The sequence below is a fragment of the Palaemon carinicauda genome, chromosome 42 (assembly GCF_036898095.1).
Source record: "Palaemon carinicauda isolate YSFRI2023 chromosome 42, ASM3689809v2, whole genome shotgun sequence".
NCBI lineage: Eukaryota > Metazoa > Arthropoda > Malacostraca > Decapoda > Palaemonidae > Palaemon > Palaemon carinicauda.
This window is the reverse complement of record NC_090766.1, coordinates 7297886-7310385: the sequence shown is the minus strand read 5'-3', so window position 1 is coordinate 7310385 and position 12500 is coordinate 7297886. Positions and strand designations below refer to the sequence as shown.

The 12500-nt window shown below is 37.0% G+C and overlaps 3 protein-coding genes across 3 annotated transcripts in view; all 3 read right to left on the bottom strand.

The window, feature by feature from the left end:
• The window catches only part of LOC137633243 (cuticle protein 19.8-like), a 2268-nt gene extending 1179 nt beyond the window's left edge, over window positions 1-1089 (bottom strand). The window contains exons 1-2 of the mRNA XM_068365444.1: window positions 995-1089; window position 1 (exon numbers count right to left, since the gene is read on the bottom strand). The exon at window position 1 is cut by the window's left edge and continues 1179 nt beyond it. Coding sequence (XP_068221545.1) covers window position 1; window positions 995-1006 — 13 coding nt within the window. The 5' untranslated portion in view covers window positions 1007-1089. The remainder of the gene's footprint in view (window positions 2-994) is intronic.
• A 3551-nt stretch (window positions 1090-4640) lies between these two features.
• LOC137632784 (cuticle protein 6-like) lies at window positions 4641-5726 on the bottom strand. Its single transcript, XM_068364866.1, has 2 exons — window positions 5692-5726; window positions 4641-5328 (listed from the first exon to the last, which is right to left on the bottom strand). The coding sequence occupies exons 1-2, from the start codon at window positions 5701-5703 to the stop codon at window positions 4735-4737; spliced, it is 606 nt and encodes a 201-aa protein (XP_068220967.1). The 5' UTR covers window positions 5704-5726; the 3' UTR covers window positions 4641-4734.
• A 2868-nt stretch (window positions 5727-8594) lies between these two features.
• LOC137633219 (cuticle protein 19.8-like) overlaps window positions 8595-12500 on the bottom strand; it is a 5937-nt gene continuing 2031 nt past the window's right edge. The window contains exon 2 of the mRNA XM_068365389.1: window positions 8595-9780. Within this exon, the coding sequence (XP_068221490.1) occupies window positions 8920-9780 (861 nt within the window). The 3' untranslated portion in view covers window positions 8595-8919. The remainder of the gene's footprint in view (window positions 9781-12500) is intronic.

Genomic DNA, 12500 nt, shown 5'->3' with positions numbered 1-12500 from the left:
TCTGGAATACAAATTGTGTAGCGTTTAGAAAAGTTTCATTTTGGAGACGAGTTAGGTTTAGTAAATTTATATGGCTGTTAATTGTTGAGACAGATTCTAAAACAAGTCTTTTGATTAATTACCCAATTATTAAATTATATGTATTAAGAACAACTAATGTGATTATGATATACTGTACTTCTTACAAGTAACTTCCATTAGATGAAAACATATGGGGCTCTCTCAGAGATCTCACTCGTTCTCTCTCTCTCTCTCTCTCTCTCTCTCTCTCTCTCTCTCTCTCTCTCTGTCTCTCTCTCTCTCTCTCTCTCTCTCTACAAATATACTTTGATTTTCACATTTCCTGTTGACCAAAAACACTTTTCTTTGTTGTTTAGACTCGATTGCTTTAATAACATTGCATTTGTAGAGTATTTCATGATTAGCTTAAATATACTTAAGAATAGATTCGTTTAATTTTTTCCTAGTTTAATAGCAGTACATTTGTGGAGTATTTCAGGATTAGTAGCTCAAATATACGATAATATTCTTACATTGAAATTGAGCAGTTATAATTCAAGGCGTTGACCAGTCCACGTAAAAAATATTAGACAAATACATTGTTAACAATAAACTTCTATTTGTAATGAATAGCAAAAGTCGTTTAAATTAAATAGCCTATGACTTGGACTCCTTAAAGTGTTAAAGGCTGTTAAGAATAACCACAACATTTTAAATCCAATTAAAATTAGTTTAGATCCAACGTCGACAAGAAATCGCCAATGGAATTTTAAAAGCGACTTTGAGAATTAACCAATAATAGCAAATAACTTTTAATTTTCAGCTTTGAAATTAGTTCAGGTCCGACGTCTGATACTAATAGCCAAAACAGACTTTTTCCTAAACTCTGAAATTGGGTTCAACTTTTAGAATAGCCAAAATATTCTTAATCCTATGAATTAAAGATCCTTAGGACACATCAGCACTTAACTCCATGTCCTCTGCATCTACTCACCAAGGGATTCATGTTGAGGACCCACCGATTCGGAGCTGTCTGCCAATAGATGCCCAAGACGTCCTTTATATAGGCGGGCCATTCAAGGTCCCTACCTGGGCGGGGTCCCTCAATCGAAGCGGGTCTTCAATCCTCTTCACCCGCATCTTCGATCTTCTTCTTCTTACCTGGATTAGGAAAAAAAAGTTGTCTTGTTTCCTTAACGGTTCGTCCCCTGGGATACGGGAAAAGTCCTCCTGAGGGCAGAGCTGTTCCTCAGAGTTTTTTTCTGCCTGGTGTAACATATCCTATAGGATGTATAGATGGATCTAACTATTTGTTTATATTTATGATAAGAAAGTTAAGCCAATAGTCCTTTATGGAAGTGAAGTTTGGATGTTGAATAAAAAAAAATGGTTTAATTTGTAGAAATAAATGTTTTTATAACATATGGGAATCAAAATCATTGGAAGGGGGTAAAATGTTAATAAAAACAGTCTAGATAAGAAGAAACTTCAGTATTGAGATGATGCTAAAGATGCCTTAAAAGAAAAACCTCACATCCAGGATGCTTCCGAGTGCAAGGGAGATAGAGAGGATCTACAATGTATGTAAGAGAGCTTGTACAGAAAGCAAATAATGTCATAGAGTGTTCTGCATCAGGACTTCATCCATGATTCAGTTGATAAAGTTTGAATATCATAGTTTTTACTATCTTCACAGATACATATATATATATATATATATATATATATATATACATACATACATACATATATATATATATATATATATGTACATACATATATATATATATATATATATACATATATATATATATATATATACGTATACTATATGTAGATGTATGTATATAAAGATAGATAGTTAGATATCCCTTATTGTTAAGCCCCCCAAAATCCCTAGTTTACCAGCCTGACCAAGAGCATGGGTCTGTGGATCGTCCTTGGAAGTGGGGGGGGGGGGCGTGAATGGGGTGAGCACTGTGGCATGTTTCCTTGAAATCTATTGTAACAATCTTCACTAAATACCCATTTTGAAACTGAGGTCAACAGAGAGGATAATAAGTGCAAAAAAAGTCTTTGAAGTTTATTTTCATTGAAAATAGTTTGTATTGTCTCTGCTAACTGAGAGGATGAAATATTTTATGATACTTGTGTTATGTGAATAACATGAATAAGAATTATGAATTATTCATGATACTTAAGTGGGATAGCATGAATAAGAATTATAAGTTGCATATATGTACTCACTTAAACACATATATGTGTTCTTGTAAGTGTGTGTATGTGTGTGTGTTTAAATTCACCAGTGACCCATTACCTTAATTGTGGGTTGGTTTCAGGGAAAGATAGAAATAACAGTTGCTTTCACTTTCATCCTTTTACTGCTAAAACATGGTAGTCTCGTCTGTGGAAAACTGACTCGCTACACATACCTACACAGAAGTCTCATGCGCAGCACGTTGACTTCCCCCACATCCATTGCATCTTAGATAAAATGGCCTTTTCTACCCCATCCAGGCAACACTTTCTTGGTGTCCCTATCGTTTTCCTAACATAACACACACACACATGCACACACACTCACACGCACGCGTGTACACACACATAATTCAAAATTAATTTTTTATAGCAGATTATTCAAGATCCTTTATGACAGATGTAATGTTTTCTCACAAAATCTCTGACGAATCTTGTGAGTTCTTGAGACCTCAGCTGTTGCTGTTGTCAAGGTCCTTTCGTTTGAATTGTTCAATAGGTTGATCACTTTTTCTAACAAGTTAATGTTTTCCCATTCTTACTACTTGTCCAAACCACCTCCCATGCCAGTCGACTTTTTATCACTCTTCTTATTACATTGGTTCTGATTTCGCTTCGCTTATCCTTTATTTACTGCAGTGTGGCCGTGTGTAGCTCTGAAGAACTTGTAGGGAACTACAGGTAAAGTTATATTGGTCTGAGTTCTTCAGGGGAATGAAGATATTTTTTTGGTTTTCAAGACAGAATAAGATAAATTATTAAAACTATTATTTTTAAAGAAGCAAATGGATAGACAGATATCACATAAGAAAACAATATATGAGTTAGCGTTTAGTAAGAGTGATGTATTTCCTCGACAGGTTTTTCATGGAAAGATTATACATTGCGTGCACTTCAGTATATAACATTCGTTACCTTTAAAACTAAGGAAAAGAGAAAAAATTATTAATTTCTATTTAAAGTCTCAAAATAGAAGCACAGAATATTCTTCATAGTAACTTATAATAAACTGAAAGGGGAGGAAAGAGGAGATGCAGTTATGCCCGCCCCAGAATTTATCATTCTCCACCCCTCCATTATATCTCATCCAAATTGTTAGATTATCTCAGCCCAAATGAGTTAAATAAGGCAAAAGGCTTATTCATATGTAAAGTTCATCTGCATTGAACAATGCGAGAGTGGATCAAGATTCCAGAAGAGAAAAAGTGGCAAATGATAATAGTTTTGAAATAGCGCTGAATGCTGTCACCATTCCCGGTACCTGACTTTCATCCTAAATTTTATAACAGAATCCAATCTAGATTTGATAGTGTTCGATAAATAAAGAATTTTTGGCTCGAGAAAATAGTGAGAGACAAGATAAAAGAAGAATGTTTGATATGTGCACTGTAAAAGATAAGGAAAGGAAGCCTGTCTTAAATATACTATGGCTGTATGAGGTGACCTGATTGGTAACGTCTCTACCTGGTGTTTGCCAGTCAGGGGTTCAAATCCTGCTCAGTCTCGTTAGTACCTTTAGTGTCTGTCCTTGTTAGCTAAGGTTGGGAGGTTTGGGGGAGCATATAGGCCTATCTGTTGAGTCATCAGCAGCCTTTGCATGGCCCTCCCTGGTCCTAGCTTGGGTGGAAAAGGGGCTTGGTCGCTGATCATGTGATATATGGGCAGTCTCTAGGGCATTGCCTTGCATGATAGGGCATTGTCACTGCTCCTTTCCTCTGCCATTCATGAGCGACCTTTAAACCTTTAAGAGAAGAGGTGGTACCAATCAAGAGAGCTAAGAACAGGCCAGTGATGGGGGGGGGGAGGAGTGTGGGTGAAGAAGATGCAAGGAATAGAAATAGCTGGAAAAAGTTCACTCAAGAGTCCGATCCTGCAATACAATGAGACTAAGAAGGTCGAAATAAGAAGATAATTATTTTATCCTACTAGTCACAATTACTTTCAGTTTTATTATTGGTCAGTTTTATAAAACCAGTTTTTGCTTTTATATTTGATATTTGCTGTGTTTACCATAGAATGTTATTCGGAAAAACACCAGCATGTTTGTTTTGGGCCAATTCGTCCTTATTTGTATATAAATTAGGGCATTTACTTTGTTATTTCTAAAAACGTTGACATTAAACTAATTCCATTTTATAAATCGCAGCGAGTCGAAACTACCATTCGTCATATCATAAACTCCATAGAAAATCTAAGTAAAAGGATTATATAAGTAATCTGTAATGATATATTTTTTTTATTTTTCTTTGAGGAAATAGTCACACACATACAAACACACATACATGATCACAGCCTGAATATCTCTCTACAATATATGTACACAAAGTGTAGCGAGTCAACGCCGAGTCCCGTCACTTCACTGGCTCCTTCAGAAGGAGAAGCTGGTGAGCTGACTGAAGACCTCGGAGCTCTACGTCGCCTCTTCACGGAAGATGGGACAGCTTCAAGAACACACAAACAAACAAACAAACAATTTGTCTATTTGCGGGCGTCGGGGGCGGCTTCAGCTGCAGCAGCGGCCTCGTCGAAAGTGGCCTTGAAGGCGACCTTAGCGGCGGCGACCTCTGGGGTGTCCTGAACTGGCTCCGGCAGGGGTCCTGGAAGAGCCAAGGGAGCTGGGGCCTCAGGGGCGTCGGGAGCCACGGGCAGGTTGGTGGCGGAGACGCGGAAGCCGAGGGCGTCGGCCACGTAGTGCTGGGTCTGGACCTTGCCTTCGGAGTCGACGTAGTTGAAGGATCCCCTGACGACGCCGAAGGCATCACGGGTCTCTGAGCGCGAAGAAGGACCTCCTGCGTACCCGAAGGAGTACTGGCCGAGCTCATCCTGGGCGTGGTGCTGGGTCTGGATGGGAGCTACAGGGGCGTAAGGGAGGGCATTGTAGGATACAGGAGCCACGCCACTATAGGTTAAGGGCACTTGAGCCACAGGCAGGGGGGCGGCAGCAGGAAGGAGTCCCTTGTAACCCTTGGGAAGGAGGCCTGAATAGAATCCTGGGTAGGCCCCATAGATCCCTGGGTACCCTAAAATCTGGGCACTGCTGCAGGCAGCCACAGCTGCTAGAGAAAGTACTGTCTGTGGAGCATAAAAAAGATAAAGTTTATTTTTAAATATCAAGACATTTAGATCATGTAGATTAAATTAAAATAAAAAACTCAATCAAGTTACTTCTTTGCAGAGTCGAGAAAATCTAACAATTTTATCTCATTTGGACTGAAATCCAGATGCATTGTAATGCATTACATTGTCAATGAATTCTACGAAAATGGCAATAATCAGTAATTCTAAGATAAACTGCATTTGTATTTGCAAATTCAAAACAAGTTGCATTATGAATATACTACATTTTTATGTCAATAATGAATGAGTTTACTGCTTTCTTTAGTAAGAACAAATTAGAAAGAATCTTTTCACAGAAGAAAATGAATCTCAAATTACCAGAGGATTCATGGTGATCCAGCGAAGGGCAGAGGCTGTCTGAATCCTTTGGCCAACGGGACTACTTTTATAGGAGCGAGTAAGGACAAGGACAAGGACCTTAAGGGCGTGGCTATGGAAACGGGGAAATCATCCTTAGGGCAGAGCTGATCCCTGGAGTTTTTTTTTTTTTTTTTTTTTATTGCCGGGTGTACCATATCTTTTGAATGGATATAAAGCCTTGCATGCGATGGTTTTTTTTACAAGTAAAACGTCGTAATAATAATAATAATAATAATAATAATGATAATAATAATGGGCAAGGTTATTATTACTGCTATTAATGTCCGTATGTATGGCTTCTGTTTCTGTCATTGATTTTTTTTATGCTATTTTTATTTTTCATGAAAAAATCTCTCATTGATAAAGAAAGCAAAATGTGTTCTCGAAACGTTTTATACATACACACACACACACATATATATATATATATATATATATATATATATATATATATATATATATATATTTATATATATATATATATATATATATATATATATATATATATATATATATATATATTCTATATATTTAAACAACCATATAAATGTCCATTTAGATTTTTATTATTTTTGTACTTATTGTTTTATAATATAAAAAATGATATTAATAATACTAATCATTATAATTATCATTACCCATTTGTTGTAATAATAGCTGTGTTGGATAAAACCAGTTTATCCCAAGAGTTCCGAGGTTAATGCCCTGATAGGAAAGTAGGAATTGGGTAAAAAGGGGGCATAACCATCTGTTACATTTTGCTACTCTTGAATGTCGCTAAAGTTCCGTTGAACTTAGCGCCGAAAGCCTTTTCGAGACATTTCAGTTTTTTTTTTTTTTTTTTTTTTTTTTTTTTTTTTTTTTTTTTTTTTTTTTTTTTTTTTTTTTTTTTTTTTGAGAATCATCAGTGTGAAAGGCCTTATTTATACCATTGTCAAAAATCTTTCGGAACATTCAACACCAAAGACTTTCAGTGCCGCCGAGGTACAAGAAGTATTTCAGAGAGCCACCACTGCTGAAGGCCTTTTTGAGAGCCAGCTCTGCTAGGGGTCCTTTTAGAGAGTCACCAACATCGAATGCCTTCATAAGAGCTACAAGCTTCAAAGACCGTTAGAAGCCACCAAAGGTGAAGGTCATTTTAAGAACCACCAGCTACAAAGACTTGAAGAACAACAAAGCCAAAGGCTTTATAAGAGCCACTAGCTTCAAAGTTCTTTAAAAGCCACCAAAGCCAAAGGCCTTTTTAAGGAGTCACATTCATTAAAGACCTTTAAAAGCCACCAAAACCAAAGGCCTCTTTTAAGGAGCAACTATCATCAATGACCTTTAAAAGCCACCAAACCCAAAGACCTTTTTTAAGGACCAACCAACATCAAAGACCTTTAAAAGCCATCAAAGCCAAAGGCCTAACTAGGAACCACCTTCACCAAATACATTTGAAAGCCACAAAATCCAAAAGTCTTTTTAAGACCCACCATCATCTAAAACATTCAAGTGCCACTAAAACCTAAAGCCACCATCATTAAAGACCTTTAAAATCCATCAAAGTGAAAGACCTTTCTAGGAGCCACCTCCATCAAAGACCTTTGAAAATCACTGAAGCCAAATGTCTTTTTCAAGAGCCACCAACTTCAAAGAGCTTTAAAAATCACCAAAGCCATGGGACTACTTAAGAGCCTCAAGCTTTAAAGAGCTTTAAAAGGCACCAGATCCAAAGGCTTTCTTGAGAGTCACCATTGCCAAAGGCCGTTTTTGAAAGTCACTAATGCTAAATCTATAAGGAACCACGAACTCCAAAGGCCTCCGGGAGGTACGAACTTTTATTTCGAAATATTCCATGCTGCAGGAATCCTTCATGTTAAAGTTTATTTATATATCATCATCAGCCTTAAATAGTCCAATGCAGGACAAAGGCATCAATCATGTCTTTCTACTCGCGTCTGTTTATGGTCTGTCTATGGCAGTATATATCCGCATATTTTCTTAGTTCGTCAATTCATTCTCTTCTCTTATTTACCCTGCTTCTTTTAAAATCTCTAGTGACTCATACTGTTATTTTTAATGTCCATATTTTATTTGTCACCCTCATTACAAGTCTTGCCATTTCCATGTGTATTTCTTTTCATGTCCATTTCTTCTTTTTATTAATTGTTGTTAGCAAATCCTTTACTTTAGTTTGCTCTCGTTTCCTTGTTGCTCTTTTTCTCTCTGTCAATGTTATTCCCATCATTATTCTTTCCATAGCTCTTTGAGTTGTGCCAGAAAACCTCAAATCAATCAATCAATCTTTGAGTTCTAACTAGCTTATATTTTAAGGCTTTATTATTATTATTATTATTATTATTATTATTATTATTTCTAGTAAGGATCCAAGTTTTTTCAATATTTATATATATATATATATATATATATATATATATATATATATATATATATATATCCAATATATATATTAATACGGTATATACGTATATATATATACATATATATATATATGTATATATATATATATATATATATATATATATATATATATATATATATATACTGTGTATATGTTTGTGTGTGTATGTCGATATGAAGATATTTTTCATATTTGCATTCTTCATTTTCCGTCGAAGAATCTCAATAAAAACAGTAGCAATTACTTCAAAGTTATTTTCTCATTCAAAGTTTTCATCAAAATCAATTTCTAAATATAGATCAATATAGCTAAAGCTATTAAATCTATATCCTTATATTTTTTTTCTTTTGAGAAATGTAATTGCAATGTTGCACATAAATTGCAATAGTAGAAAAGTTAAATTAGACTTTTTAGAGTAAGTTTCCTTTACTCCATTTTTATGGACAAATCATAGACATTTTTTTAGAATGAATCATTTATTAAAAATCAAAATCTGACAAAAACGAAAAAAAGCGAAAACACAACATGAACTTTGAGACGTATTATGTACAGATCAGGTCGTTTGCGTCAACACCAACTTGAAGAGGATTGGAACTTCAATTTCTATTTTGAGAATCAACTTTTTTTAAATCATAAATCAATTCAATCGAAAGTCAATTAAGTATTCGATCAAATGGAGATCGATTGAAGCCAGAGAGTTCGTTCCTTCCTTCGTCAGGTGGTGATCTACGCTTCTGCACCATCTGGAGGAGACAGCTTCTTGAGACAGGTACTCAAAGGGCCTAGTCGATGCGGTAGGAGACGGCGTGGTTGGGGTTGTTTACCACCCGCAGGAGGGTGGCGTCCCTGGGGGCTGCTGCAGCTGCTGTGTTGTAGGTGGTGACTGCTGGGTATCCGGTGCTGTAGGCGGCGAGGGCGGGAAGACCGGTGTAGGGCGTGATAGCTGGGAAGGCGGCGCCCAAGCCAGCGGTGTACTGCAGGGGAGATCCTACGACGGCAGGGTGGCTGTACGTCAAGGGAGAGGAGAAGCCGTAGGAGAAGCGGAGAGGAGACACGGCTGGTACGTGATGGGCGGTCACGACGGCACGCCTCTTACGTGCAGGAGCAACTTCGGTGGCTGGGGCAGCTGCTTCGGTGAGGGCGGCTTGGTGGGCGGCCTTAGCGGCAGCGACCTCTGGGGTATCCTCTACTGGGGCAGGGGCGGCCAGGGGTGCAGGTTCTGGAGCAGCAGGGGCCTCGGGCAGGTTGGTGCCAGCGACGCGGAAACCGAGGGCGTCGGCCACGTAGTGCTGGGTCTGGACCTTTCCTTCTGCATCGACGTAGTTGTAGGATCCCCTGACGATACCGAAGGCATCGCGGCTCTCAGCGCGGGAGGCGGGACCACCGGCATATCCGAAGGAGTACTGGCCGAGCTCGTCCTGTGAGTGGTACTGGGTCTGGATGGGAGCGACGGGGGCGAATGGAAGGGCGTTGTAAGCCACGGGGGCGATGGTGTTGAGGGCCACTGGGGATGGGGCGGCTGCGACGGTCTTCAGGGTGATGGGAGACGCCCCTGGGAAGAGGCCTGGGTATCCATAGAAGCCAGGGTAGCCGAAGATCTGGCCGCTGCTGCAGGCAGCCAAGGCAATGACGGAGAGTACAGTCTGAAATACAAATTGTGTAGCGTTTATTAAAAAGGACTCCAAAATCAAACCATTGTTCTCTAGTCTTGGGTAGTGCCATAGCCCCTGTATCATGGTCTTCCACTGTCTTGGATTAGAGTTTTCTTGCTTGAGGGTATACTTGGGCACACTATTCTATCTTATTTTTCTTCCTTTTTTTTTTAAGGTTTTATAGTTTATATATGAAAGATTTATTTTGATATATTTACTCTTCTGAAGATGTTTTATTTCAATAGTTTATTACTTGTAGTTTATCTATTTTCTTATTACCTCACTGGGCTATTTTCCCTGTTGGAACCCCTGGGCTTATAACATCATGCTTTTCCAATTAGGGTTGTAGCTTAGCTAATAATGATAATAAAAGAGAAGATCGTTTGACTGAATTAGACATCCATTCTAAAATGAGTCTTTTAAAAGAAATTATAATCTACTTTAATCAATATTGTTGAAGTCTGTAATTGAGAACAGCAATTGCTAAAGTACCCGTATTGTTAGTATTATTATTATTATTATTATCATAACTTCCTAAGCTACAACCCTCGATTTAAAAGCAGGATGCTATAAGCCCAAGGGCTCCAACAGGGAAAATAGCCCAGTGAGGAAAGGAAATATGGAAACACTACAAGAGAAGTTTAAGAACAATAATATTAAGATAAATCTTTCACATATACTCTACAAAAACTTGAAAATAACAAGAGGCTTAAAACTTCAAATTAACAAGAGTAAGAGAAATAAGATTGAATAGTGGGCCCGAGTGAACCCAAGATAGTGAGAGAGCATGGTACAGAAGCTATGGCACTGCCCAAGACTAGAAAACAATGGTTTGTTGGTGATATACTTCCTACAAATATCTTTCATGTTCACGTCTTTTTCAATTAACCTGTAGATCCAAAACCGTGGTTTTGTTGTTTAGTATAGACTTCGTTAATGTATTTTTGTAGCATTGCAATTATAGAGTATTTCACTATCAGTCGCTCAAATTATTATTATCACTTATCATTATTACTTGCTAAGCTGCAACCCTAGTTGGAAAAGCAGGATGCTATAAGCTCAGGGGCTCCAACAGGGAAAATAGTCCAGTGAGGAAAGGAAAACAGAAAAAAAAATATTTTAAGAACTGTAACAACATTAAAATGAACATTTCTTATATAAACTATTAAAACTTTAACAAAACAATAGGAAGAGAAATAAGATAGAATAGTGTGCTCGAGTGTACCCTCAAGCAAGAGAACTCTAACCCAAGACAGTGGAAGACTATGGTACAGAGGCTACGGCACTACCCAAGACTAAAGAACAATGATTTGATTTTGGAGTGTCCTAGAAGAGCTGCTTACCAAAGCTAAAGTCTCTACTACCCTTAACAAGAGGAAAGAGGTTCCTGAACAATTACAGTGCAGTAACATTGAAATTAGTAGTTATAGTTCAATGTGTTGACCATTCATTGGAGAAAAATAATACATAGTTGCCAATACACTTCAGTAATTAATGACTAGCAGAAAGTCATTCAAATGAAAGAACCAAATAAACTATCTCAGATTAGTTTTTCTGACGTGAACTCCTTAAAGGGCCACAGGCTGTTAAGAATAACCACATTTTTAATCCAAAGTTTTGAAAATTAGTTTTGATTCAACGTCGGCTAAAAATATCCTTCTATTAAAAAAGTTTTCACGACAATAGTCCATTTCTTTTAGCGAGTCATATTTGCACCGACTCACAGGGGTGCCCTTATAGCTCAGAAAAGTTTCCTGATCGCTGATTGGGATGGACAAGATAATTCTAACCAATCAGCGACCAGGAAACTTTTCCGAGCTAAAAGGGCACCGTTGCGAGTCGGCGCAAATATGTCTCGCTATAAGAAATGGACTAAAGATATATTTTTTAATTTAAAAACATATTTAGATAAATAGTAAAAAATTCAATTGTAAATACACTGTATGTAAAATAAAATATGTAAATATTCTATGATCTATATATATTATAAACTGTAAGATTGTAAATGTGTATTTCATAATAAAAGATAAAAAATAAAATATCCAGAAGAACGTTAATCGCAAGTTCGAAAGTTAACAATAAAATTTATTGTAAAATTGAAATTTAATTCTAAGTTTTGAAATTAGTTCAGCTTCGATGTCCAATAGTAATATCCACAAGAAACTTGCTCTTACACTGTTAAAAAACAGCAAATTTAATCATAAATTCTCCGTAAAAATATACTGTTCTCAACCGTATTTCAGCAAAACACAGGCGACCGTAATTTTACCCTAATTTGTTATTATCTTTTACGGGTTGGTGACCGTAATATCACTCCTTTACGTCAATATATCCTTTTTTAAAACGGTGAATGCCTGGCAATATTTATTCCAAGATTTTTAGTTTTTTTTTCACGGCAGTTCAGCGACCTGTCAGTTAAAACTGTGCTTGTATATGGCTGGATTTACTTAGAAATGAAAAAAAAACGGAAAGGATAAAGATAATGAACAAAATCCAACACTTGCAATAGCCAAAAATATTCTAGAACCAAAGAAATTATGGCTGGCTTTACTTAGAAATAAAAAAAAACGGAAAGGATAAAGATAATGAACAAAATCCAACACTTGCAATAGCCAAAAATATTCTAGATCCAAAGAAATTATGGCTGGCTTTACTTAGAAATGAAAAAGACGGAAAGGATAAAGATAATGAACAAAATCCAACACTTGCAA